Source organism: Saccopteryx bilineata, chromosome 4 (genome assembly GCF_036850765.1).
Source record: "Saccopteryx bilineata isolate mSacBil1 chromosome 4, mSacBil1_pri_phased_curated, whole genome shotgun sequence".
NCBI classification, from domain to species: Eukaryota; Metazoa; Chordata; class Mammalia; order Chiroptera; family Emballonuridae; genus Saccopteryx; species Saccopteryx bilineata.
The window spans coordinates 259,431,474-259,458,898 of NC_089493.1; the positions used below are offsets into that span (position 1 = coordinate 259,431,474).

The 27,425-nt window shown below is 39.1% G+C and overlaps 1 protein-coding gene across 3 annotated transcripts in view; it reads left to right on the plus strand.

The window, feature by feature from the left end:
* The window catches only part of MEGF10 (multiple EGF like domains 10), a 195,641-nt gene that overhangs the window by 91,613 nt on the left and 76,603 nt on the right, over nt 1-27,425 (plus strand). For all 3 annotated transcript variants that reach the window (XM_066274255.1, XM_066274256.1, XM_066274257.1), the window contains exon 5: nt 12,566-12,658. In XM_066274255.1, coding sequence (XP_066130352.1) covers nt 12,566-12,658 — 93 coding nt within the window. The remainder of the gene's footprint in view (nt 1-12,565; nt 12,659-27,425) is intronic.

Genomic DNA, 27,425 nt, shown 5'->3' on the forward strand with positions numbered 1-27,425 from the left:
GAATAGACATTTCATATATAATTAGCTATATCTTCCAAAGACACTGCTATTAATTACTCTTAGTATTAGTCTTTAAGAGTCATGAAAGCCCTATCAAGAATTATTCCCCCCATTTCTGATTTCAGGGAAAATTTCAGGGAAAGAAATTTTAAATATGGATTTGTTATTACATTTCCTAAGTGCAAATTTGTGGGCTCCAGTGTCCTCTCACTTTCCATGACTGAGCAGCCATTTTTTCAGGCTGTACATATGGACCCCTCGGGACTGTGAAGCCAGGGCTCCTACTCAAGCAGTGAGCTGTGTAACTTTGGGGATGGACTAGAAGGAGAATGGAGAGAAAGGCAGCTGTTGTTGGCCACTTCTTTCTGCAACTTTGTTACAAAGGTGTCCACTTTCTTAGTTCTGATGTTCTCTCTTTCATAAGATCCACCCTAATCTCACAAAAGTCGGAATTAATTGCCTCCTTCCCACAGCTCCACGGTCTTTTCTATGATAGCTTTATTGGGATATAAGTCATATACCATACAATTTAACCACTTAAAGTGTACAATTCAACGGTTTTTCATATATTCACAGAGTTGTGCAGCCATCACATAATTTTAGAACATATCATCACCTCAAAAAAAAAACCCTATATCCATTAGCCACCACCCCACATTCACCTCCAATCCCTCCCGGCCCTAGGCAACTACTAATACACTTTCTCTTTCTATAGATTTAACTATATGAACATGTCATATAAATAGAATTATTAAATGTACTTTCACAGTATTTTGCTCACACCTTTGTTTTTTACCCCTGCATTCTGCTCTGGGTTAAAGGGTTTTTGGGCTTTAAAGGGGCTCTGGGTTATTGGGTTAAAGGAGCTTATATGTAATTTCCACTGTAGACTAAGAGTTCCTGATCTGCTATCTTTTTATCAACAGTAGCAATGTGTCTGCTACATCAGTAAATATTAAACATAATAGGGTAGGTTGCAATATTTGGAAATACAGAAACAAAACTATTCCTGTTTGTACTTCAGCATTATAGTAGCAAGTAGATTTTGTAAAGACTTTGTATGTACTATAGTCGGCCTCTAACAACAGTATGGAGTCTAACTTCTGACTCCTAGCCATGTCTAATACATCTGCCCTAGTTTCTGGCCCAGCACAACTTCTACCATCTTTTTCACCCCCGCCTCTCCCTCCACCCATTAAAACCCATCTTAAGTTTTGTTTCTCTGGGAGTCAGGCACCAGGATTTAATCCTACTTCTGCCTCTCACACCAACTATAAGTATCAGAAAAATCTTTCCATCTCCCAAGTTGTAGTTTCTTTGTCTAAAAATATGGGAATGATGTTCAGTAAAGGCACCGTTAACTCCAAAAATATATGTACCTCATACGAACTCAGAATAAATGAGCAAAAACAAGATTTGTGACTTATGCTCTTTCTTCATAAGACCAGAATAAAAGAAACTTTTAAGGAAGGATGGATTAGCTGGAAGGTTATTTTCAAGAGATACTTTGATCATGGAAACATTTTTCAGATTAATTTCACTGAGTTGATTATATGATACCCTTTTGGATGACAGCAGACCCTGGGTTTAGAGATATAACTGGCTTCTAGAGCAGTCTTTTGTCTTCCCACTCATACTTTCACCTTTGGGCCATATGGCAGGTATATACAAAGAGAAATGTATATGGCAGAAGAGAAAACTATGGAGTATATGGTTAGTGGCTCTCACTATTAAAGCCACGTATTTGCAAGTAAAAGGATGAGGTCCGTGGCACTGGCGATGGGATTTAAACGGATTTAGGAACTAAGGCTGAAACAAGATCATAATTAGAAAAGATGCTGGGGTCATCATGTCAGTCCTCACCTGTTCGTCAGGCAGACAGGCTGTCCACAGCTTTCACTTCAAAAACATGGCGTATTCCTCTCACCAGCGTCTCTTGCCTTCCACTGGTTGAGGGAATAAAGTGTATTGTGGGTCCAGTCGCAGCTTCCATCTGATTTCTAGAAAAGACTACTGAAAACTCAGGGTAGGATATTGAATGATTTTTCTTTTTTTTTTTTTTAAATTTTTATTAATGGTAATGGGATGACATTAATAAATCAGGGTACATATATTCAAAGAAAACATGTCTAGGTTATTTTTTCATTAAATTATGTTGCGTACCCCTCGCCCAAAGTCAGATTGTCCTCCGCCACCCTCTATCTAGTTCTCTGTGCCCCTCCCCCTCCCCCTAACTCTCTCCCTCCCTCCCTCCCATGTCCTCCCTCCCCCCACCCCTGGTAACCACCACACTCTTGTCCATGTCTCTTAGTCTCATTTTTATGTTCCACCAATGTATGGAATCATGTAGTTCTTGTTTTTTTCTGATTTGCTTATTTCACTCCTTATAATGTTATCAAGATCCCACCATTTTGCTGTAAATGATCTGATGTCATCATTTCTTATGGCTGAGTAGTATTCCATAGTGTATATGTGCCACATCTTCTTTATCCAGTCTTCTATTGAAGGGCTTTTTGGTTGTTTCCATGTCTTGGCCACTGTGAACAGTGCTGCAATGAACATGGGGCTACATGTGTCTTCACGTATCAATGTTTCTGAGGTTTTGGGGTATATACCCAGTAGAGGGATTGCTGGGTCATAAGGTAGTTCTATTTGCAGTTTTTTGAGGAACCACCATACTTTCCTCCATAATGGTTGTACTACTTTACAGTCCCACCAACAGTGAATGAGGGTTCCTTTTTCTCCACAGCCTCTCCAACATTTGCTATTACCCGTCTTGTTGATAATAGCTAATCTAACAGGGGTGAGGTGGTATCTCATTGTAGTTTTGATTTGCATTTCTCTAATAACTAATGAAGCTGAGCATCTTTTCATATATCTGTTGGCCATTTGTATCTCTTCCTGGGAGAAGTGTCTGTTCATGTCCTCTTCCCATTTTTTTATTGGATTGTTTGTTTGTTGTTGAGTTTTATGAGTTCTTTGTAAATTTTGGATATTAGGCCCTTATCTGAGCTGTTGTTTGAAAATATCAGTTCCCATATAGTTGGCTGTCTGTTTATTTTGATATCAGTTTCTCTTGCTGAGCAAAAACTTTTAATTCTGATGTAGTCCCATTCATTTATCTTTGCCTTCACTTCTCTTGCCATTGGAGTCAAGTTCATAAAATGTTCTTTAAAACCCAGGTCCATGATTTTAGTACCTATGTCTTCTTCTATGTACTTTATTGTTTCAGGTCTTATATTTAGGTCTTTGATCCATTTTGAATTAATTTTAGTACACGGGGACAGGCTGTAGTCGAGTTTCATTCTTTTGCATGTGGCTTTCCAGTTTTCCCAACACCATTTGTTGAAGAGGCTTTCTTTTCTCCATTGTGTGTTGTTGGCCCCTTTATCAAAGATTATTTGACCATATATATGTGGTTTTATTTCTGGGCTTTCTATTCTGTTCCATTGGTCTGAGTGTCTATTTTTCTGCCAATACCATGCTGTTTTGATTATCGTGGCCCTATAATATAGTTTAAAGTCAGGTATTGTAATGCCCCCAGCTTCATTCTTTTTCCTTAGGATTGTTTTGGCTATTCGGGGTTTTTTATAGTTCCATATAAATCTGATGATTTTTTTGTTCCATTTCTTTAAAAAATCTCATAGGGATTTTGATGGGAATTGCATTAAATTTGTATATTGCTTTGGGTAATATGGCCATTTTGATTATATTTATTCTTCCTATCCAAGAACAAGGAATATTTTTCCATCTCATTGTATCTTTTTCGATTTCCCTTAACAATGCTTTGTAATTTTCATTATATAGGTCCTTTACATTCTTTGTTATGTTTATTCCTAGGTATTTTATTTTTTTTGTTGCAATCGTGAAGGGGATTATTTTTTTGAGTTCGTTTTCTAATATTTCATTGTTGGCATATAGAAAGGCTATGGACTTTTGTATGTTAATTTTGTATCCTGCGACCTTACTGTATTGGTTTATTGTTTCTAATAATCTTTTTGTGGAGTCCTTCGGGTTTTCGATGTATAGGATCATATCATCAGCAAAAAGTGATACCTTTACTTCTTCTTTTCTGATATGGATGCCTTTTATTTCTTTGTCTTGAATGATTTTTCTTAAGGAGAGATGTGAGAAATAAATCAGATAGGTTAAAACATCTTTGCTAACTTTTCCCAGTTTAAGGTGCCCTTTTAAAAATAAGAAGAATGGATTTTCCTACATTCCTTTCGTTATCAAAAAATCTTGGGAAGTATTTACTCATGCGAATATCTCACTGAGAAAGCCCAGTAACTGCCTTTAGTCAAGATAATTCTCTTAGTAAAACATTATTTTCTTGCCGACTGCACTCTCATTCTAGGCCACACAATGGGCCATTCTACTATATCTTACCTAAGATACTATTGTCTAGTCAAATATTACTTATTTATTATATTTAAACACTAGTTAAGTTCTGACTCTATTCTTCTCAGAGTATACCACTATTTGCAGATCAAATAAGCAAGAAGAAAGGAATGTTTCTCTACTCTATCACATGAAAAGGCTAGGGAGGAAAAATGTTGAATTAAGTGAAGGCCGAGAGGTGCTCTGTGCACAGCCACTGCCTCCTTCCCATTCACAAGTCACAATCTATTCTTTCTAACATGATTAAGAAGGAATTCTCCTACAGACTTAACCCTTTACGAGGGATATCATAGCCAGCCTCTTATGTCTGTGAGCCCAGTTCAAGGGGCCCACAGGCTTTTCTGTGTAACTCACATCCTCTGTCTCATTTCCAAAGAAATCACTACGAATCTACAGAGAAAGCACGGTACTATTATCCCTGTGCCATAAATAATAGCACACACCCAGAAAAGGGGGGATATAAGGCCAGATTAATTAAAAAAGTCAAAGGGGGAAGTATCATTGTGTCTCTCCTTTGGGTGACTTCGTCAACCCGCAACCATTGGTCTTCTCTGCTGTGACTTTGTCAATCAGCAGTTTTTGATCTTCTTCTGCTGTGACCTTGTCAGCCAGCAGTTGTGGGTCTTCTCCTGCTGTGACCTTGTCAGCCAGCAGTTGTGGGTCTTCTTCTGTTGTGACCTTGTCAGCCAGCAGTTGTTGATTGGCTCCCGACAAGAAAGGACACGGACAAGCAATAAAATGACTGTTTTCACTGATGCCCGAGCCATACTATGATGGGTGTTTTGCGTCTATCCTTGAAATCTAAGCTATCGAACACTTGCTAAGGGGGAAGAGGCTCTGTTCCCTTTCTCTTTTCTGGTTCACTTTGAGATTTTCTACAGGAGAGATTCATTGGTTCAACCTACCTTGGTTTCTCATGTGGAGTTTTGGTCATGGAAGCCCAGCACCCAGAGTAGGGGGCATTTGAAGCTGAAAGAAGAAAGATGAGGCTGGGATGGGCTTCTAGCACCGCTGACCTCCTAGAGGCGAGAGTGTCACCACTTGTGCCGTAGTTACTGTTCCTGCAACTTGGTGAGTTGGGGCATCAGAGAACACAGAGTTTTCAGCTTACTCTGTTCTCCTTTACAATGTGTCTGTAAAGTCATGGTGCACTTTTGACCGGTTACAAGAAAGCAACAAAAGACGATAGAAATGTGAAATCTGCACCAAATAAAAGAAAAACTCTCCCAGTTTCATACCTATTCAGTGCAGTTCAATGTGGGCTCACGCACAGATTTTTTAGGGCTCCTTAGGTAGCTATCCTATATACCCTCTACAGACTCGTCACTGACTGATGGCCTACCAGAATGGGTTTCTCCACCAAACGCCGGTTTCCTTCAACTGCTTATCCCACCGAGTAATGTGATTCCTATGTGGTGGCGCTTCGTTATAAACGCGCCGATATTCAGATATTCACGTTGCACTTTGGTCATGGATTCGAATTTAGTGAGCCACAGAACACACTGAAATTTCCTCTGTACCGTCCACATCTCGACTGGCATGGCTGTGGGCTGCACCGCTGTGTGTATACACGGTGTCACGTCATCATTTGCGCATGCGCACATGCTGCCACATCATCCTACAGAAACTGGGAGGGTTTTCCTTTCATTTGGTGTAGATTCACATATCTATCGTCTTTTGTTGCTTTCTTGTGGCCGGTCAAAAGTGCACCATGACTTTACAGACACATTGTATTAGCTCCCATCATGCCTGCTGGCTTAGAAGTACTTGGTAAAGGCTGTTACTAGATGTGGAGAGCTCAGAGCTGGTGGGATGAGGGCATGGGGCAGAGATGGCACTTGTGTGATAGACTACTGCTGTGTGGAGAGTTTGGTGTTCTTTCCCTTTAGAATTCCTATCAACAATATTTCTCATGACTTAGATCATTATATGCCTTTAGGCTTTAATACTCAGAGGTAGTTCCATTGGTTTTAAGCTTTAATTAAGAAAGGAAATAATTAGGAAAACAGATTTCCCCTTTCAATTCCTATTTAACTTACAAATCTGTTTTCTGCTATGTATTCATATTGTGCTTCAGAAGTTGGCCAGCCTGACCAGCGGTGGCGCAGTGGATAGAGTGTAGGACTGGGATGTGGAAGACCCAGGTTCAAAACCTCAAGGTCGCCAGCTTGAGCACAGGCTCATCTGGTTTGAGCAAGGTTCACCAGCTTGAGCCCAAGGGTGCTGGCTCGAGCAAGGGGTTACTCAGTCTGCAGTAGCCCCTAGTCAAGGCACATATGAGAAAACAGTCAATGAGAAACTAAGGTGCCACAATGAAGAATTGATGCTTCTCATTTCTCTCCCTTCTGGTCTGTCTGTCCCTATCTGTTCCTCTCTGTGTCTCTCTCTGTCTCTGCCAAAAAAAAAAAAAAAAAAAGGCCAAATGTTAATTTGTTCAAGGTTTTCATAAAAATAATTTACAGAGACAGAGAGTGAGTCAGAGAGAGGGATAGACAGGGACAGACAGACAGGAATGGAGAGAGATGAGAAGCATCAATCATTAGTTTTTCATTGCGAGTTGCAACACCTTAGTTGTTCATTGACTGCTTTCTCATATGTGCCTTGACCGTGGGCCTTCAGCAGACCGAGTAACCCCTTGCTGGAGCCAGCGACCGTGGGTCTAAGCTGGTGAGCTTTTTGCTCAAACCAGATGAGCCCACGCTCAAGCTGGCGACCTCGGGGTCTCGAACCTGGGTCCTCTGCATCCCAGTCTGACGCTCTATCCACTGTGCCACGGCCTGGTCAGGCTCATAAAAATAATTTAGAATTTGAAATTACCCTCATAGAATTTTTTCTTCTACTATAATTAAATTTCTTGATTCTCATTTCATAATATACAAAGTTAGATTTCAAACAAGAGCATTCCTATGATAATTCACCCATCTGAAAGCATTCTGGAGTGGATCTTTGATTACATGTAGAAAATTCACTTACCTTTTTTTAGATATTAACAAAATAAGATCAACATAAAGTAATTAATTGGAATCCAAGCACATGTAATTCTGGTTCTTAACCCTTTGGGGCACATGTTTAATATGTGCATTTTCTCACCCATCTTAGAGGAAAGATACTAGACCTGCTTGTGCAATCTTAGCTTTCTTCCCGATTGATTCAGGCGGCTACAGTGGAAATTATTTGGGGTCACATCAGGATTAAAAGCCCACATAGCTACAACTAAAAACAGTTTGATATGCAGTCTCTATGGTAACTATGTACATTGAAGAAATAGTTTGTGGGGAGATGAGTGGTAGGAGAATGTAAAGAGAGATAAGGAGTGAAAAAGAATGAAAAGATAAAGAAGAAAGGCAGAGCAACAAATTGAGACCTGCCCATAGAACCAAATTCTCTCAAGGCCACCCCTCCCTCCCAGGCAGATACGAAACCCGAGGTTGCTCTTGTCCAGTCCAGTGTCTTGGATTTCAAATTATCAAATGGCGAAATTGATTCATGTGTCAAGTGAAATCTTATATAGATACCCAAAATATAAAAATAAGTAAAGTAGTAGTTTTAAAATTTAAGTTATTTAAACTTTAAATAGTTTATCCATTTCTCCTATCCCCCATCCCTTGCCTCTTGCCTCTTACAATCACCAGTCTCTTCTCTATATCTATGAACTTGGGTGGTTTTTTTTTTTTTTTTAATAAATTTTTATTAATGGTAATGGGATGACATTAATAAATCAGGGTACATATATTCAAAGAAAACATGTCTAGGTTATTTTGTCATCAAATTATTTTGCAAACCCCTCGCCCAAAGTCAGATTGTCCTCCATCACCCTCTATCTAGTTCTCTGTGCCCCTCCCCCTCCCCCTAACTCTCTCCCTCCCTCCCTCCCATGTCCTCCCTCCCCCCCCCCACCCTTGGTAACCACCACACTCTTGTCCATGTCTCTTAGTCTCATTTTTATGTTCCACCAATGTATGGAATCATGTAGTTCTTGTTTTTTTCTGATTTACTTATATCACTCCTTATAATGTTATCAAGATCCCACCATTTTGCTGTAAATGATCCGATGTCATCATTTCTTATGGCTGAGTAGTATTCCATAGTGTATATGTGCCACATCTTCTTTATCCAGTCTTCTATTGAAGGGCTTTTTGGTTGTTTCCATGTCTTGGCCACTGTGAACAGTGCTGCAATGAACATAGGGCTACATGTGTCTTCACGTATCAATGTTTCTGAGGTTTTGGGGTATATACCCAGTAGAGGGATTGCTGGGTCATAAGGTAGTTCTATTTGCAGTTTTTTGAGGAACCACCATACTTTCCTCCATAATGGTTGTACTACTTTACAGTTTGGGTGTTTTTTTATTTACACATATAAGAGAGACCAAACAGTGTTGTTTTCTATCTATTTATTTATTTATTTATTTATTTATTTATTTATTTATTTTGGGGGGCGGAGAGAGAAGGACAGATAGGGACAGGCAGACAGAAAGGGAGAGAGATAAGAAGCATCAATTCTTCATTGCGGCACTTTAGTTGTTCATTGATTGCTTTCTCATACGTGCCTTGACTGGGGAGCTACAGCAGACTGAGTGACCCCTTGCTCTAGCCAGAGACCTTGGGCTCAATCTGGTGAGCCTTGCTCAAGCCAGATGAGCCCATGCTCAAGCTGGCGACCTCAGAGTTTTGAATCTGAGTCCTCCATGTCCCAGTTCGTCGCTCTATCCACTGTGCCACTGCTGGTCAGGCACCATACAGTATTTGTTTTTCAATGCCTGACTTACTTTACTTAGCATAATGCCCTTGACACCCATCCATGTTGTTGCAAATGATAAGATTTCATTCATTCTTCTTCTTCATAGCTGAATAATATTTCCTTGTGTATACACACACACACATGCACACACAGTACAATTTCTTTATTCATCCATCCATAAAAATAGGTTGATTCCATATTTTGACTATTGTAAGTAATGATGCAGTGAACATGGTGGTGCATATATCTTTTTCAATATGTTCTCATTTTCTTCAGATAAGTACCCAGAAGTGGAGTTTCTGAGTCATATGATAATCATATCTTTACTTTTTAAGAACCTCTGTACTGTTTTATTGTGGTTGCACCAGTTGACATTCCCACCAACCATGCACAAGGGTTCCCTTTTCTCCACATTCTCACTAACACTTGTTATTTCTTATCTTTTTAATAATAGCCATCCTAGAAGCTGTGAGGCAATATCTCACTGTGGTTTTGATTTGCATTTTTGTGATGATTAGTGATGTCAAGTGTCTTTTCATGTGCCTGTTGGCCATCTGTATATCTTCTAAAGTAATGTTTTATTAATATAAGTGTATAACTGAACATTTATAACATTACCTTAGCATTAAATTAATTGGTGAGACCAACAATAGTCTTTTATAATCACAAGAATTTGAAATTCTAGGATATGGGTGACACTTTTTTTTATCAACCACTATATTCAATTTTTGTGTTTTCTATTAAATGCAGTATATTAAAAAACTCTTGTTTCATATCAAAAGCAAATAGTGTCTTTCAAAACTTCTCAAGACACATAAACAATTTTAAACAGTTTTAATATTTTGAAGGAGGAGTAATTGGTAAATTTGGATCTGCAGGCTGATCACTGTAAGTTGCAAACAGAGATGCCATCAGTACATAAGCCAAGTGAGCACTTTTATATGTATGTATTTTCAGTGGGTGTCAGGACTCTCTATGGTGAGTGTCCTGTGTACGTATTCTACTATGTAACACAGTGTGGCACAATGTCCAGAACATGCCCTGCATGGTTTGACCTGAGACTTCTGTGGCATTTAATTGATCCTTGCATATTCCAGGTATGGTAGTTTGCTGGCTTACATGTGCATATCTAAATTTTAAAGAAAGAACAGTACAGAATGATGACCTTACAAATGAACAACACGTTTACAAATCTCCCTGACACATGCACAGATGTGGCGGAGACACTGAACCCTGAGTTTAGAATGCACACACTGACCTAACCAGGCAACCTGGCAGCATATCCCAGGGCCGGTGTGTGCACGTGTCAGGGACATCCTGCTTTTCATTACAATTAAATATGTAATTGTCCGATTCCAATCTCGTGAGTTTCCTAAGCCTCTCATTTGAAATCTAGTGTCAGAATTTTAACTCTGAACAAATATCCCAAGCTCACCTGACCTGGCACCCCTCACCAAATCGCCTGGGTACCCAAAAAGTTATTCTGGTGATACAAGTGAAACTGTATTTCCTGAAATTTATGGTCACTTTATTCTGTTGTGGTGTCCTCTACCTGATGAGTTTTCTTTGTAATAAATTGATATTTTTTGTTAGAACATTCCTAATGATCACTTGTCAGCCTTTTGACTAAGATCAAGTGTAAAATATTCCTAGTGAATTCTCAGAATAAAGTCCTAACACCTTCGTTTGGTTTGCAGGGTCTCTCTTGTTTTCTAAAGCTATTATCGTCCCAAACACTGCATACAAACAGACCTCATTTTCTTTTGTGTTTCTACATTTTGCTTTTGCTTTCTATTCACGTAAAATGCTTTTCCCTTATGTCTAAATAGTTTTGATAAAAAGTGTTAGAAGTGGATATCATTTCATTTTTGGTGCAGCAATATAGATTTGATTAGATAGATAGATAGATAGATAGATAACAGGTGCGCACACACACACGCACCCAGTATATAAAGTACATAAAAAATATTTAATGGGAAGATTTTCTCATTATGTTATGTGAATTGAAAATTGAAAAATACAATGATCCTATTTTTCTTTTCCTTTAGGAGAAAAAATATATAGGAAAAAATTTCCTGAAAGTTTCTACCTACACAAAAATGTTATTAGTTGTTGGAACTGGAGATGAGGTTTATTTTACTTATTGGTATTTTATGTTTGGACAGTAGACCTGTTTTGTTTTGTAATAAGACATAAATTAAAATTTATCTCTAAAGCATACTTTATCTCATCCTTTCATAAAATTTTGGAATATCTTAACCCCAAACTCTTCTCATAATTACTCATATATCCCGGTATTTTAAAAAATGTTTAATGAGTGTGAGTGGCACTGAGGTTGAAGGTAATACTCACTAGTGTTCAGCACAGAACAGTTTTTTTTGTTTTGTTTTGTTTTTTGTATTTTTCTGAAGCTGGAAATGGGGAGAGACAGACCCACTCCCACATGCGCCCGACCGGGATCCACCCGGCACGCCCACCAGGGGCGATGCTCTGCCCACCAGGGGGCGATACTCTGCCCCTTCGGGGTGTCGCTACGTTGCAATCAGAGCCACTCTAGCGCCTGGGGCAGAGGCCAAGGAGCCATCCCCAGCCCCCCGGGCCATCCTCGCTCCAATGGAGCCCTGGCTGCGGAAGGGGAAGAGAGAGACAGAGAGGAAGGAGGGGGGGGGGGGAGTGGAGAAGCAAATGGGCGCTTCTCCTATGTGCCCTGGCCGGGAATCGAACCCAGAACAGTTTTTTTGATATCCCTTTCTATCAGTCCACTGAACTCTGCTTTGGAAATCATCACACTCTCCATCCACTCATGTTTCCAATGATACCCCTTATCTCCATGGGTTGGGTCACAAATGCAGGAGGAATTGAGATATATTATTTCCTAAGGCCTCGGTGACATTTTTTAAATAATCTTCTCCAATAGGCAAAAGGCATGTAGGTTCGCTATGTCATTGTTGTGAATGACATGTGCGCAAAGAAATCTGACTGTTGTTTCTGAGGTGAAGATAACAGGGGATACCTCTCGGTCGGCTCTGTCAACCCAGAGTCCTAATATCTTGCTTTGGGGCTTGTTTCTGCGCTCACAGTCATATGTGCTTCTCCCGAAACAAAGGGGATATATTTGGTAGTCACTGATAATTTTTTTTAAGTGGATTAGGCAGGTTTCCTTGAAACTTCTTCCCTAATTTAGCATGAAGTAGAATTACATAGTAGAAATGAAGGAATTTATTTGGAGATATCAAAAATAGGAAGGGGAATTGTTTGGTTACACCGCAGACTGCCAGAGGGCTGGGGAATGGATTGGAGAAAATTATCAAGCATGCATGTTGTTTTTAAGTGATACTTGAAACCGGGATGTGAAACAGCTGTGTTGTTGGGGGGGTTTTCTCGTGCCAACTTTCCTTATTTGATTGATTCTTCTCTCTGACAGCCCACTGTGCTGATAAATGTGTCCACGGTCGCTGCATTGCTCCAAACACCTGTCAGTGTGAGCCTGGCTGGGGGGGCACCAACTGCTCCAGTGGTGAGTTTGCACCTGCTGTTGTCTGTCTCAGGATGTTTGTGCTGTAAGGACCCCCTTGTCTGCAAATTACCCTGAACCAGGGGGTTTCCCTTTTCATCCCTACGCACAATGTGGTGTGGATTCCCGACCCCACTCATTAATGCCGTTTCCTTTAAATCTGTGCATGTATTCTACACAGAGCTGTTGTTAACTGGGTAGAGAGAAGGGACCTGGGAAAAGGAGATTTCAATACTGTGATGCTGATTCTTCTATAAGTACAAATGTATTTGCCAGAGTAGGGCATTTGTGGTAATATAGCTATTGTATTCTAACTTCATGTTTTTACTTGTTGATTTATCGGTGATACTTTCTTGGTGATTAAAATTTACCACTTATTGGTTATAACTTGGAAGTAAAATTGATATTTTCAATGCCTAACCTAATTTTCTCTGCGTTCTGAGAAGCAAACAATGAGCACTTGCTAAGATAACTTTGGGGAGAAATATTGGTAGTAAACAAAAATTCATAAACAGTTTGGCATTAAATTAAACATAATAAGTATATATTCTGTCTTTGTTGTGTTAGAATTATAACTCTAAGATAATGATATTTTGGACGATTAGCAGGTTGTACTTAAAATGTCATATTCTTTATTGAGTATTAAATGATGGAATGCCACGCAATACACAGTTGCTTTTCTAAATTTCACAGTTAAAAGTGAAGTTTTCTGGCTAAATCATTGCTGTGTGTATAATTGTATTCACTTCCTGCTCCTTCACACCTCTTTTAAGCCTTGAAAAATATGAGAAAGAATCAGAGTGCAGCTAAATTGTAAGGCACGAACTCTTATGTTTAAAGAAAGAAAAAAAATAGTTTTAAAAAGTAGCAATCTCTCGTGACAACACAAATGTGTCCTCATTTATACAAAACAATTTTCTGAAACTAGTCCCAGAGGACAGCAAGCTATCTAGGTAATCTGGTTTTAAAGATTTTTACTTGCTTACGTTTAGAATTGAGAAATGCCTCTTTATCTTAATAGAATTACTTGTTTCAGTTTTGTGGTCTCTTGGCTGTCCCTGCGTCTGTGCACAGAGCATTCTGTGTAAAAGAGTCTTCTTGTTGTGTCTTAAACAGGGAGTGTGTGTGTGTGTGTCTGTGTGTGCGTGTGCGTGTGCGCTCCTGACCAGCTTCCAATTCTAAGGGCTAACTGTCCTACAGGGTTTGTTTTGCTTCTGTTGGAGATCGGGAGGAGAGTGGGCATTTTGTTCACATGGTGTTGAGGCAGAATGTTTGGGATGTGGGATTTGGCTCAGGTCCATTTTTCTGGCCAACTGACCTCAACTGTGATGTGGCTTTCATTAACTTTTCCAGCTTAAAAATCAGTCGTGCCTACACATTTTGAGGAAAAATAACATTATTATATAAACTAGTGGAAAAAGAGAAGGGTGGATGTAATATTTGTCAATTGAAAAGTGAAGTTTGTTACTAATTCTAGGGCAAGAATGCAGTGGAATCATTTTAGCTATCTTCGTACTTTGTCTCATAAGGACTGCCGCCCATGTCAAGCCAAGAGATCAGACTGAAGAGTGTTTGTGTGAAAAACAAAACAAAAGCCTACATGGGTTTCCGGCTCTCCAGGACTGGTTTAGGCCTTGTGGAAAACAAAACTGGTGCTTTTCTCTTGCAGGTTAGGCCTTCTCGAAAATATAGTATTTTATTTTGCAGTTGACTTAACTTTTAAAGGAAGGCTCTAGAATTCTGAGAACAAATGTTCTTTCAATCCTGGAAGGTGATATTTGCACAACTTTGAGTTTATTCTCTATAACTCATGTCTCGGCTTCTTTATAGTGAACAAAAGCATATATAAACATGGACAGATAGCTGATGTCTTCAAAGATGCTTGGAGAAAAATATTTCTGACGCCTTGTTAAGGATATAAGACAAATGCTATTCAGAGCTGGAGCGCTGGGTCTTGGTTACCTGGGTTTTGTCTGTGGCAGTTACTCTAATATCATCCATTAGGAGTTACATAATTTATTACTCTAGGCCAAGTAATTCTTGAAATAAAATGCATTTTCTGGTAAATTACTAGAATCTACTGAGTAACGGAGTTAATGGCCTAAATTTCAAAGATTCTATTCCTATGTCCCCTCTTCTTTGATTATTCTTATACATATATACTGCTCACGAAAATTAGGGGATATTTCATCATTTTATATTTATTTTTAAATATCCCTAATTTTTGTGAGCAGTATGTTTGATGATATATATTAGATCTATAAAATAATTGCTTTAATAATCAGAGTAGTTTCTTGTATCAGTCAGAGTCCAGTCAGGAGACAGAAACCACATAGTGTGTGTGTGTGTGTGTGTGTGTGTGTGTGTGTGTGTGTAAAGCTTTTATTTTGGAACAGTTTTAAATTTACAAAAAGGTGCAAAGATAGAGAGTTCCAATATACCTGAGTCTTTATTTGAATTTCATCGGTTCTTCTATTAATGTCCTCTTTCTATCCCTGGATCCAATCCAGAGGACCACGCTGCTTTTCCTAGTCATGTCTTCCCGACCCCTCTGGTCTTTGACAATTTCTCAGTTGTTTTCCCTCACCTTGATAATCTTGAAAAGTAATAGCCAGCTATCCTGGAGAGTGTTCCTCAGTCTACGTTTATCTTTCTCCTGATGACACTGGGGTTATGTTTTTTGAATAGAATACCACAGAGATGAAGTGCCCTTCTCATGACATCACATTAGGGTTATCTTGACATTCATATCACATCACTGATGATGTCACCTCTTGGTTAACCTTCCTGATGTGTAGTGTTTGTCAGGTTTCTCCACATAAAGTCACTATTCTTCCCTTTCCCTACTCTGTTCTTTAAAAAGCAAGTCACTAAGTCTAGCCTGCCCTCAAGGGTAAAGAGAAAGAATTAAGCTCAAGTCTGTGAGGGCTGAATACCTACATACGTTATTTGGAACTCTCTTTAAGGAAGATTTGTCTTTCCCCTATTTATTCAATCACTTATTTATGTCAGTATGGACTCATGTATATTTATTGATATTTTGAGTTATAAACCAGTATTGTGTTATTTCTCTGCTCAAATTGTTTCAACTTTGGACATTGGGAGTTCCTTCAGGTGGCTCCTGTGTCCTGTTGACCTGTCCCCACACTTCTGCTTTTGTTTGTTTGTTTAGAGCACTTCCTTACTTCATGCTCTACCCATCTTCAGAGGAAAGACCTTCTCACTCTTTATATGAGATACAAATACTAATAGTTGTGTACCCATTGATGATTAAATTAATTTTCCCTCAAATTTATTTTTTTATTATTTTTTACAGAGACAGAGAGAGAGTCAGAGAGAGGAATAGATAGGGACAGACAGACAGGAATGGAGAGAGATGAGAAGCATCAATCATCAGTTTTTTGTTGTGACACCTTAGTTGTTCATTGATTGCTTTCTCATATGTGCCTTGACCAGGGGCCTTCAGCAGACCGAGTAACCCCTTGCTCAAGCCAACGACCTTGGGTCCAAGCTGGTGAGCTTTGCCCAAACCAGATGAGCCTGCCCTCAAACTTGCGACCTCAGGGTCTTGAACCTGGGTACTCCGCATCCCAGTCCGATGCTTTATCCACTGCGCCACTGTCTGGTCAGGCAATTTTCCCTCAAATTTAGTCATAGTTTTACTGACTATTGCTACCTAGTTACTAAGGTTAATGTCTAACAACTTGTTTATAAAATAAAATAAAAAAGAAAAGAGAAGAAAAAAGAAAATAGCACCTACAAATGAACATATCGATATAACAAGCTAATAGAAAATAGTAACGACTACAGGCTCCTTTTCTGGAATTAGTCACACGGCTGTAACTGCGTGTGGCTTCCTCCTTCCACGCAGCACTGTGTATGCGACCCTTCTCAGCCCAGACCCCACCGCTGGGAGTTCTTTCCATGGTGGAGGGGCTTAAACCTTCATTCCTGAATTAATTGAATTCTCAATTGTCCTGTCTTTTTATTTTTTAAATAAATTAAAATTATTGATTGATTGATTGATTGATTGATGGGGGGGGGAGAGAGAGATTGATTTGTTGTTCTATTTATTTATGCAGTCATTGCTTGATTCTTGCATGTGTCCTGACTGGAGATTAAACCTGCAACCTTGGCATACCAAGACGATGCTCTAACCAACTGAGCTACCCAGCCAAGGCCTGTCTTGCCTTTTTAAAAAATTGTTCATGTTTTCTATTAACCCTTGTTAATGGGCATGGAAGTTTGAGAGGTACTCCCCTTGGTTTCCAGACCATAGTTTTCCTTTCTTCTATTGTATGGTAGCAACCCACTCTCTTCTTGATGATCAGGATCAACAATTTCATCCATACAAGTAAGTACTTTTATTTATATTAAGAGGCTAAAATAACCAGATGGCAGTAAATTGATAACCGTCACACAGGACTATCTCTCTGTCTTTGTTTTCTTCCTAATATATTTGGATGATTAAGGAACTAACAGGTAACTTCACATGCACAGATTTACAAAGGTTTCCCTTGGAGAGTTAATCTGTTTACTTTGTCAGTGACGAGGAAGATTCTTATGTGTGATATACAGTCAGCGTTCTGGATCTCAATGTATTCTCTGTATAAAAAAAACCCAGGTGTGTCAGATAACTGTGCAGATTTTCTTCCCCTGGAGTGAAATCAAGATTTATTTGACTAGACTTGGACATATTGCTTCTTTTTAAATTTGATTAAATGATTTTTTACCAAAGCACACACATATTTTACTTTTATTGACATCCTAACGTATACCCTAGCCTATACGACATCAATCTGTCTTACCTCCATCGCTCCCATTGCTCCCTTCCCTCCGCTCATTCCTGTTCTCTCTCTTTACCCCTCCCCCATCAATTTCTCAGTCCCATCATCAATCTTCTGTTCTTCTTCCTCCCTCCCTGTATGACAAACAACTCCTGGAGGGCAGGCACTGTGTGTTATTAATCTCTGTAGCCTCCACTGTGCCTGGTAGATGTTGGAGCACAGTACATGTTTGTTCCATTTAATTAGATTAAATGAACCATATGATTCTATATGATTCTAAGAAGGTCATTCATGTATTCATGATGCAAAATTCCACTGAGTGATTACTGTGTGCAAGGAACTGTATTGGATGCTGGGGATAAGGAAACTAATGTGGAATAAAGCAGTAAAGCTCATGCTTAGAGAAAAGTAGACAGCAGTGTGAATGTTTCATCCTGAGCAAGGGAACAGCCTCAGTCATAGCGGTGGGTTGAGGAACCATAAAATAGAGTTGCGTAGGTAGTGTGAGATTTTCTGGGTGGACTTGGGCAAGAAGGACATAATGAATTGCTCTGGAGTGAGGGGTAATGAAAAGAAGATGACGACATATAGAGAATTTTTCTAGAAACTTAGCTGAGAAGCCAACGAGGAGGAACAAAGAGGGAACCAGTAAAAAGGCAAATGTAGGCTCAAGGAAAGTTTTGTGATTGTTTGATTTTATTTATGTTTTAAGGTAAAAAAATATTTAGAGGCTGAGAGGGAGGTGTAAACAGAGAAGCTGGAGATTCAGTTGAGAGAGAAGACCATTTAGGTGAAAGAACAGGCTCCTGAGAAGACAGTTGGGGGGTGGGATGGGATCCCAGGAACTGATTAGCAGGAAGAAGTGCTTCCCATTCCCAAGAGAATGAGAGGGACAGAGTGTCGGGCAGGGATGTCCATAGGTTTCTGGTATCAGGGTGCTGCGTGGTGAGGGAATTCATATTTGATGATCTTTCTTCTCTTGGTAAACTTGGGGGAAAGAGAATCTGCTGATTCTAAGGAGAGCAGAGTTGGGTCACTTGATGATGATGATGATGATGATGATGATGACAGGTAGTTTTACTTTACTGAGCGCTCAGTGTGTGCCAAGCATCATTATAAAGGCTTTACAGGGATAGCATTTAATGTTCACAACAGACAGATAGCTGGTTACAATTCTTGTAATGGCGATGCAGAAACATTAAATGACTTACCTAAGTTTATACATGTAGTAAATGGTGGAGACAGACTCACATTCAGAGCCAATAACTTTAACCACAAGGTATGGTGACTCCTGAAGCTGGAAAGGGGTTTGGTGAAAGTGACAAGGGGTACTAAGAGGAATGAGAGCAGGAGGCAGGGCTGAAAACACCAGACAAATATTAACATAAATTTCCCGAGAGATGTTGAGGGTACACTAACATTGCAGATGATGAATTTCAAATGACACCAGTTTGTTTAGCCTCATTTGTAATTTTTAATTTCCTCATTTGGAATATTAAGAATGCTGGGCCAGATTATATTTACGATCCCTTTCAAGTCTGTGATTCTATGAGTGGTTTATTCTAATAACCAAACATATATGCAATCCCTGAGACCTTGCCTTGTGTTGGAAACCCTTTAAAACTTTTGTATGAGTTACAATAATACACTTGTTCTTTCAACCTGTATAATCCTATTCATGATTTTCTAAATGTCTTTAGAGATATTTATTTCTCTTCTGGCTATCAGGCACATCCAAAACTACAGGAAAGTCCTGAATCAACCAGCAGCCAGCAAATTGTTTTCAAATGCTTTTGACAATAGGACCCAATAGAGGCAAAAAATGGAAGTTAATTTTGGTTTAGAAAATCCAAAGTGGAGTTGTTTGGTCACCAAGAGCATTTCTACTTAAATGTACGTGGGAGTAGTGAAAATATGCCTAGGAGGCAAGACAGGCTCAGCATTTTCAGGTTCCGTGGCAGGAACACTGATAACCTTTTCTATAAAGCAAGCGCACTGTGAAACACTGGGTAAGTAATGAGACTTTGCCTGCAGGATATTTGGAGTGGGGAATCCATTTGCAGAATATTACAAGCCAGAAGTGGTAAGGCACAAAAAAGCTGCCTTACTCCCCAGCAAGATTTGTTGTAAAGATTTATTGACTGGACACAATAGTCAGGTCGATATTGTCTGGGGAGAGAAGGCACTCAGAGCCCAGTCCCGGAGGCAAGTCATTAACATGCCCATCTCTCTGTCAGAATTACTTTAGAAATCAGGTCGATGGGGCAGCAAGAGTAAGAGTGGATCATTTGGGTTCACTAGCATGAGGACAGGGCAGTGATGAGGGATGGGAAGGATTGCATTCAGGGCAGAACTGTCTGAAAGCAATTTTACTGATGGACTGCCCAAATATTTTGATAGAGGTTACAAACAGAAACTGCTGATTTTGCCTTTCTGAAGGAGTCTGAAATCTGGGCTGTTCTTAGTTGCTCTCCAGAGGGGCAGAACTGCCTCCTCCCCATGTTGGAACTGAATTTCAGTAGTCCTGGCTGCTCTCCTTTCTGTGCGGTTTCTGAGCCTAACTTTCCCCGTGTTTCAACCAGGGAGAAGAGCATCTACTTCGTTTGCTCGTGAGGATTAAATGGCACAATGCCTGTTCAGTGTTCAACACTGTGCCTGGCAGCATAATAAAGGCTAAATAAATGGTACTTGCACTTTCTTGTGTAACGAATGGACTTCCACCAGACTTTTCAACATCAGTGTGGTCTTTAGACTGGAGACCGGATAGGTGGTTCTAAGTGGCCATCTCATTGTGTCCTGCAGAAGCCTCTCTACATAGTCACTTGCTAGATGGCTCCCCAGACAGCCCTGGTGCAGTTTTGTGTGTGTGTATATGATTTCTACCTGTGACCATGGATGTCCGTCTTTTCCACATGCATTTGGTCTGGTTTATATTGCTGCTGGCACAGTGAGAACACTACATTTATGTTATTCATACCAGTCAGTTCACTGGCAGTGGGTATAAGGACAAAGCTGGGCTGTCATGTTCTTTAACTCTATTCCACATCATTTATTGGTTTTTTGTTATTCTATTTTTTCTTTGTGTAATATCCCTCCACAACCACTTATCAGAAAATCTTGGCTCAACCTGAAAATATAACAAAATCCAGCCTTTTCTCACTGTCTCTACTGCTGCCATTCAAATCCATGCCTCCATCCTCTTTTTTTTTTTTTTTTTAGAGGCAAAATAGATTTTTATTAAGACATATCCTTTTCTTTTTCTCACAGACAGCAATTTAAAATATCTGCTATGTTTTGCTTAATTTGGAAGCTCTAGATATTCTATCATTTTTTAGTCACTAAATATATTTATTTAGAATAACTTTTTATTTTTAAATTATAGTTGATGTACAATATTATATTAGTTTTAAGTATATAACTTAGTGATTAGATATTTGTGTAACTTGTGAAGTGATCACTCTGATAAATCTAGTACCCATTTGACACCATACACAATTATTACAACATTATTATCTATAGTATATTCTTTATGCTGTACTTGACATTTCCATGTCTACTTTGTAACTGCCAGTTTGTACTTCTAAATCCCTTCACGTTTTTCACCCATTCTCCCAACTTCCCTTCCATTTGGCAATAGTCAGAATGTTTCTATCTATGAGTTTATTTCTGTTCTGCTTGTTTATATTTTATTTCTTAGATGCACATATAAGTGAAATAATATGGCATTTGTCTTCCTCTCTCTGACTTATTTCACTCAGCACAATACTCTCTAGGTCTAGCAAGATTTCATTCTCTTTTCATGGCTGTGTAATATTCCCTTGTATATAAATGTAACACTTCATTATTCACTCATCTATTGATAGACACTTATATTACTTTCATATCTTGGCTATTATAAACAATGCTGCAGTGAACATATGGTTTGTATATATCTTTTCAATTTAGTGTTTCAGGTTTCTTCAGATAAATACACAGAAGTAGAATTGCTCTTTTAATTGGTGATCACAGTAGTCTTCTTTCTTCTGCATCTACTCAGGCCCCACTGGAGTCATTTGTCTCTAGTAAGAACAGTGAGAACGGGTAACCTATAAAAAATGTATTTCAGAACATGCCGCTCCCCTTCTCATAACTCCTCAGTATTTCCCGTTATAGTTGGAGTAAACTCCAAAACCCTGACTTTGATCCACCAAGTTCTGCTTGATCTGTCCGACACTGTTTCCCTGAACCCTTGCAATCCCACTGCCACTCTGGTTATCACGTGGCTCGGCCTCTGCCTTTTTTTCTTGAAATATAATACTTTCTTTTCTGCCTTTGCTCTTGACGTTTCCTCGGCCTAGAACAGTCTTCTCCCTGGATCTTTTTTTTTATTATTCATTTTAGAGAGGAGAGGGAGAGACAGAGAGAGAGAGAGAGAGGAGAGACAGAGAGAGAGAAGGGGGGGGGAGGAGCTGGAAGCATCAACTCCCATATGTGCCTTGACCAAGCAAGACCAGGGTTTCGAACTAGCGACCTCAGCATTTCCAGGTCAGTGCTTTATCCACTGCGCCACCATAGGTCAGGCTTCTCCCTGGATCTTTATGTGGCTGATGTCTTCAGGACAATTAGGTCTCAGACTAAGTGCTGCCACTAGGAGAGGCCTTCCCTGACTTTGCCTCAATACAAGAACATATTAAAAAAATAATACATCATGATCAAGTGGGATTCATTCCAGGAATACAAGTATTGTTCAACATATGGAAATTGATCAACATAATATACCGTATCAACAAAACAAAGAACAAAAATCATATGATTCAATCAATAGATTTAGAAAAGCCATCAATGAGATAACCATCTCTTTATATTTAAAAACACTCAATAAAATTGGAATAGAAGGAAAGTACTTCAATATAATAAAGGCCATAAATGACAATCCATCAGCTACTATCATACTAAGTGGTAAAAAAAATGAAGGCTTTTTTTTCTCTAAAATCAGGAACAAGACAAGGCTGCCTACTCTCTCCAATCTTATTCAACATAGTTTAGCCAGAGAAATCAGGTAAGAGAAAGAAATAAAAGGCATCCATATGGGGAAAGAAGAAGTAAAGGTATCGCGTTTTGCAGATGATATGATCTTGTATATAGAAAACCCCAAAGATGCCACCAAAACACTATTAGAAACAATAAACCAATACAGTGAAGTCACAGGATACAAAAGTCTATTGCTTCTCTATATGCCAGCAATGAAACTTTGGAAAATGAAGTAAAAAAAAATTCCTTGTATAATTGCAACAACAACAAAAGATAAAACACCTAAGAATGAAGTTAACAAAGGATGTGAAAGACCTGTATACTGAAAACTACAAAACATTATTGAAAGAAATTGAAAAAGACACAATGAAATGGAAAAATATTTCATGCTCATGGATTGGAAGAATCAACATAGTAAAAACGGCCATATTACTCAAAGCAATATACAAATTTAATAAAATCCCCATCAAAATCCCAATGTCATTTTTAAAAGAAATAAAAAAATTACCAGGTTTGTATGGAACCATAAAGAAACTGAAATAGCCAAAGCAATCCTGAGGGAAAAAAAATGAAGTTGGAGGTATCACATTACCTGACTGCAAATTATACTATAGAGCCATGGTACTCAAAACAGCATGGTATTGGCAGAAAAAAAGACATACAGACCAGTGGAACAAAATTGAGAGCCCGAAATAAAATAACATATATATGGACAAGTAATCTTCAACAAACAAGCCAAAAACATACATTGGAAAAAGAAAGCCGCTTCAACAAATGGTGCTGGGACAATTGGAAAGCCAAATGCAAAAGAATGAAACTTGATTACAGTTTGTCCTCATGCACAAAAATTAATTCAAAATGGATCAAAGACCTAAATATAAGATATGAAACTATAAATTGCATAGAAGAAAACATAGGTACTAAGTTCATGGGCCTTGGTCGTAGAGAACAATTTGACCCCAAAGGCAAGGGAAATAAAGGCAAAAATAAATGAATGGGACTATATTAAACTTAAAACACTCTGCAAAGCAAAGGAAGCTGACAACAAAACAAATAGGCAGCCAACTAAATGGCAGGTGATATTTGCAAACAACAGCTCCGATAAGGGTTAATATTCAAAATATATGAAGAACTCACAAAACTCAGCAACAAACAAGCAAACAATCCAATTAAAAAATGGGAAGAAGACCTGAACAGATACTTCTCCCAAGAGGACATACAAATGGCCAAGAGATATAGGAAAAGATGCTCATCTTCACTAGTTATTTGAGAGATGCAAATCAAAACTATAATGAGATACCACCTCACACCTGTTAGATTAGCTATTCTCAACAAAACAGGTACTATAATAACAAGTGCTGGAGATGCTGTGGAGAAAAAGGAACCCTCATTCACTGCTGTTGGGAATTCAAATTAGTACAACCATTATTGAAGAAAGAATGATGGTTCCTCAAAATATTAAGAATAGAACTACCATATAACCCAGCAATCCCTCTACTGAGTATCTACCCCCAAAACTTGAAACCAATGGTTCATAAAGACACATGCATTGTTATTTATCACAGCATTGTTCACAGCGGCCAAGACATGGAAACAACCAAAGTGTCCCTAGATAAAGGATTGGATAAAGAAGATGTGGTACATATATGCAATGGAATACTACTCAGCCATAAGAAATGATGACATAGGGACATTTACGACAACATGGATGGACCTTGAGAACATTATAATGAGTGAAATAAGTAAATCAGAAAAAGCTAAGGACTGTATGATTTCACACATAAGTGGGACATAAAACTGAGACTCATAGACATAGATAAAAGTGAAGTGGTTACCAGGGGGAGGGAAACATGGGGGAGTGGGAGGGGAGGAGAGGAGGTGGGGAAGGGTGCCCTCTGCCCAAAGGTACAATGCATATAGGTCCTTTCCCACCTCCTCTGGAAGCCACCTCTCCCTCTGCCCAGAGGTGCAATGCACATAGATCCTCTGTGTTTCTCAAGCACCCTATGCATGGCAACACTTAGCACCATCTTTTGTGATAAACGTTACTGTTGACAAGTCTCTTCTAATAGATAAGAAATCTTAGCTACAGAGCATGTCTTAGGCAGGAGCAAGTAGGAAGTGCTCAACAAACAAAACTTAGTTGCCATAGAAGATGCTTAATTTGTTTGTAATGAGAGAATAAATGAGCAAAGAATGAAAATATGGCAAGCCTTTATAGAAAGCAAGACATCCTGTGATGACTTCTGAGCTTATTGTTTTTCTTTTGACTTCAGTAACTATCTGTAATCCTCCCCAAATCCCTGTCTTAATCCCCAGCCGACAGTCTATATCCTTGAGATTTTCCTGCAATGTGAATAGAGTCATCAATATGCTCTCATAGAGGGACATCAACATTTCTATTTAGACACATTAAAGAATAAAAATTTCATGCTCCTTTTGCCGGTTTATCATTTGAGAGAAGCATACACTGAAGTTATAACATGACAGTGTTGCTTTGAAAATTTATTTAGCAAACATTTTCTTAAAAGAAGAATAAAGGTCCCTCGGCCATTGAATAATATTAATATAAACAGCTCTGGGTGGTTGTCCGCAGTGACTGTTGGCACTGTGTCAGCACTCCAGCGGGGTTTTTTTTGACATGTGAAAGACATAGGTTTCAGTGCTTTTGGGGGATCTGGAAAATACATTTTTATTGTTCTTCTTCATGGATGGAGAAGCTTTACAGAGTTGTTTTATTTTTAAAGCACTTGATGTTTTGAATGAGGATCTTTTCTTCTACATGGGGACGACACAGCAGAGCCTTGTTAGCCCGAAGCACAGGGAACAAGATCACAGGGAGATAAAAGATACCGAGGGAAACAAAACTTAGGAAGAAAGGGCGCGTCTTTCAGGAACTGTGTTTTTCTGTCCTTTGAGACATAAAATTATCTTGATCTTTTCTAAAAGACACTCACCCTGTAGAGAGATATTTTCTTAAAAGTCACTTATTTGTGCTTTGTCTATATATTAAAATATGAAGGGTCAGATTTCTTCCCTATTAATTACTCTCCTAGTCACAAACTTTGTTAGTCAATGGACAACATCATGGCAAGATTCCAGGTGAAAAGATATTTTCAAGTTAGTATAGCTGACTGATGCATCCTAACAGATACTTGACATTTACCTGTTAAGAGCACTTACAGTCTTAGCTCCTTCAAACAGCAGCCCTGGTGAGGGTAGTCATGTATTAATAGCTGACTTCACTTTCTTTTCGATAAACTTGAGTTCCAAGGTTCAATAAATTATCCTGCTGTATCTGGTACAGGTGTATCCACAAGGTTCTTGAACCTCATATAATTCTACAGTTTGATTTCTTAGAGATATTAAAGCAAGACAAAAAAAAAACCCAAACAAACAAAAGAAACCAAACAAACAAAACAAAAAACCCAGCGAATATAAACTGAACTGCCTGTTCATTTAGACTTTGTTCTTCTCTAGAATGGGGCACTTTTATTGTTCTCTGTGATTCAGAACCAGCTGCTTTTCAAAAAAAAAGTTTTATGTTTCAAAGTGTGCTTCAAAGCTGCTCTGTGATCTTAGTGGGCCTAGATTACCTGAGGCAAAATTAAGTCATTGGAGTTGGTGCCCACTAACATGGCAAGATTCTCTAGATTTTATTAATGAGCATTATTTTTTACGCTAAAAGGGAGGATGACTAAGAAGTTCGTGTTTGTTGTATTCCATTTCTGGGCCCCATGGCATAAACCTCTGGACACATTAATCTTCAGCAAGTGGGAAATTTCTAAATCCAGTTTTTTCTTTCTCTTGTATTGGGGTGGCACTGGTTAACAAATTATACAGCTTTCAGGTGCACAATTCTACAAGGCATCATCTGTACACAGTATAGTGTGCTCATCACGCCAAGGCAAGTCTGTGCCCATCGCCATTTATTCCTCATAAAATTCCCTCTCTCTGCTTCCCCCTCCCCCCAGCAATCACCACACTGTTGTCGTGTTTGTGGCTTCTCTCTTCCTCTCTCTCTCTCTCTTTCTGTTTCTGAATTGGCAATTAAGCCTGCGATGTAAAAGGCAGGGTTTCATTGCAATCCTGAGCCTTTTCCAAATGGCTTTGTAAAAACGGATGAAAAGGGGTGATACCAGGGCTTGTTTTTACTTCATGGAGTTACTGGAAAATTTGTTTTTGAAATTCCCATTGTGAGAACCAAGTTGTCTTTTTTTTTGGCAGGAATGTTTCATGCAAGACCAACAAATAATCCAAACCGACGGCAAGCCTGTTAGTCCAGCTTCACACACAGCTGGAGGATGTTTTTCTTGACTGCTCTTTCTTTTGGGTTGGATGTTTCAGTATGCCAACCATAGAATAAAATATCTGCTGCTGTTCAGCCTGTGCTGTGTCCCGCACGACAACAAGCACTTTTTGTGTAGTTAATGTGCTCCAAGAAGAAAATAAAGTAGAAGAAAGGTCGGGGCTTGCTCAAGGTGCCATGCTGTGAAGTGACAGTGGCCGGTGGGGGCCAGGCGTGTCTGATGCTAAATCATCCTGCTGCCTTCTCGAGCCAGCTGGTGATTGGTAAACTTTGGAACAACGCGAACTTGATGATAAACATGAGTCCATCACCCTTTCCCGAAGAGAAAAAGGACTTCATCCTTTCACTTCGGATTTTTGTTGTAATTGAATCCTTTGGATGAAACAGTGCATTAACCTGCCCCTGTTCTTTCTGTCATGGTCTCTCCTTGTGGCTTTTCTGTTTATCTCTAACTGTGCTCCATTCCTTATTCTTTGTCTAGTCATCTGTGTTCTTTTTATTCAAAGATGCTTCCTAATGTCTTGTTTTTTGTTAATACCTTGTGTGGCTGTGGACATGTTGGGATGTTCCTTATTGAAACTATTCTGATAGGCCCTGGCCGGTTGGCTCAGCGGTAGAGCGTCGGCCTGGCGTGCGGGGGACCCGGGTTCGATTCCCGGCCAGG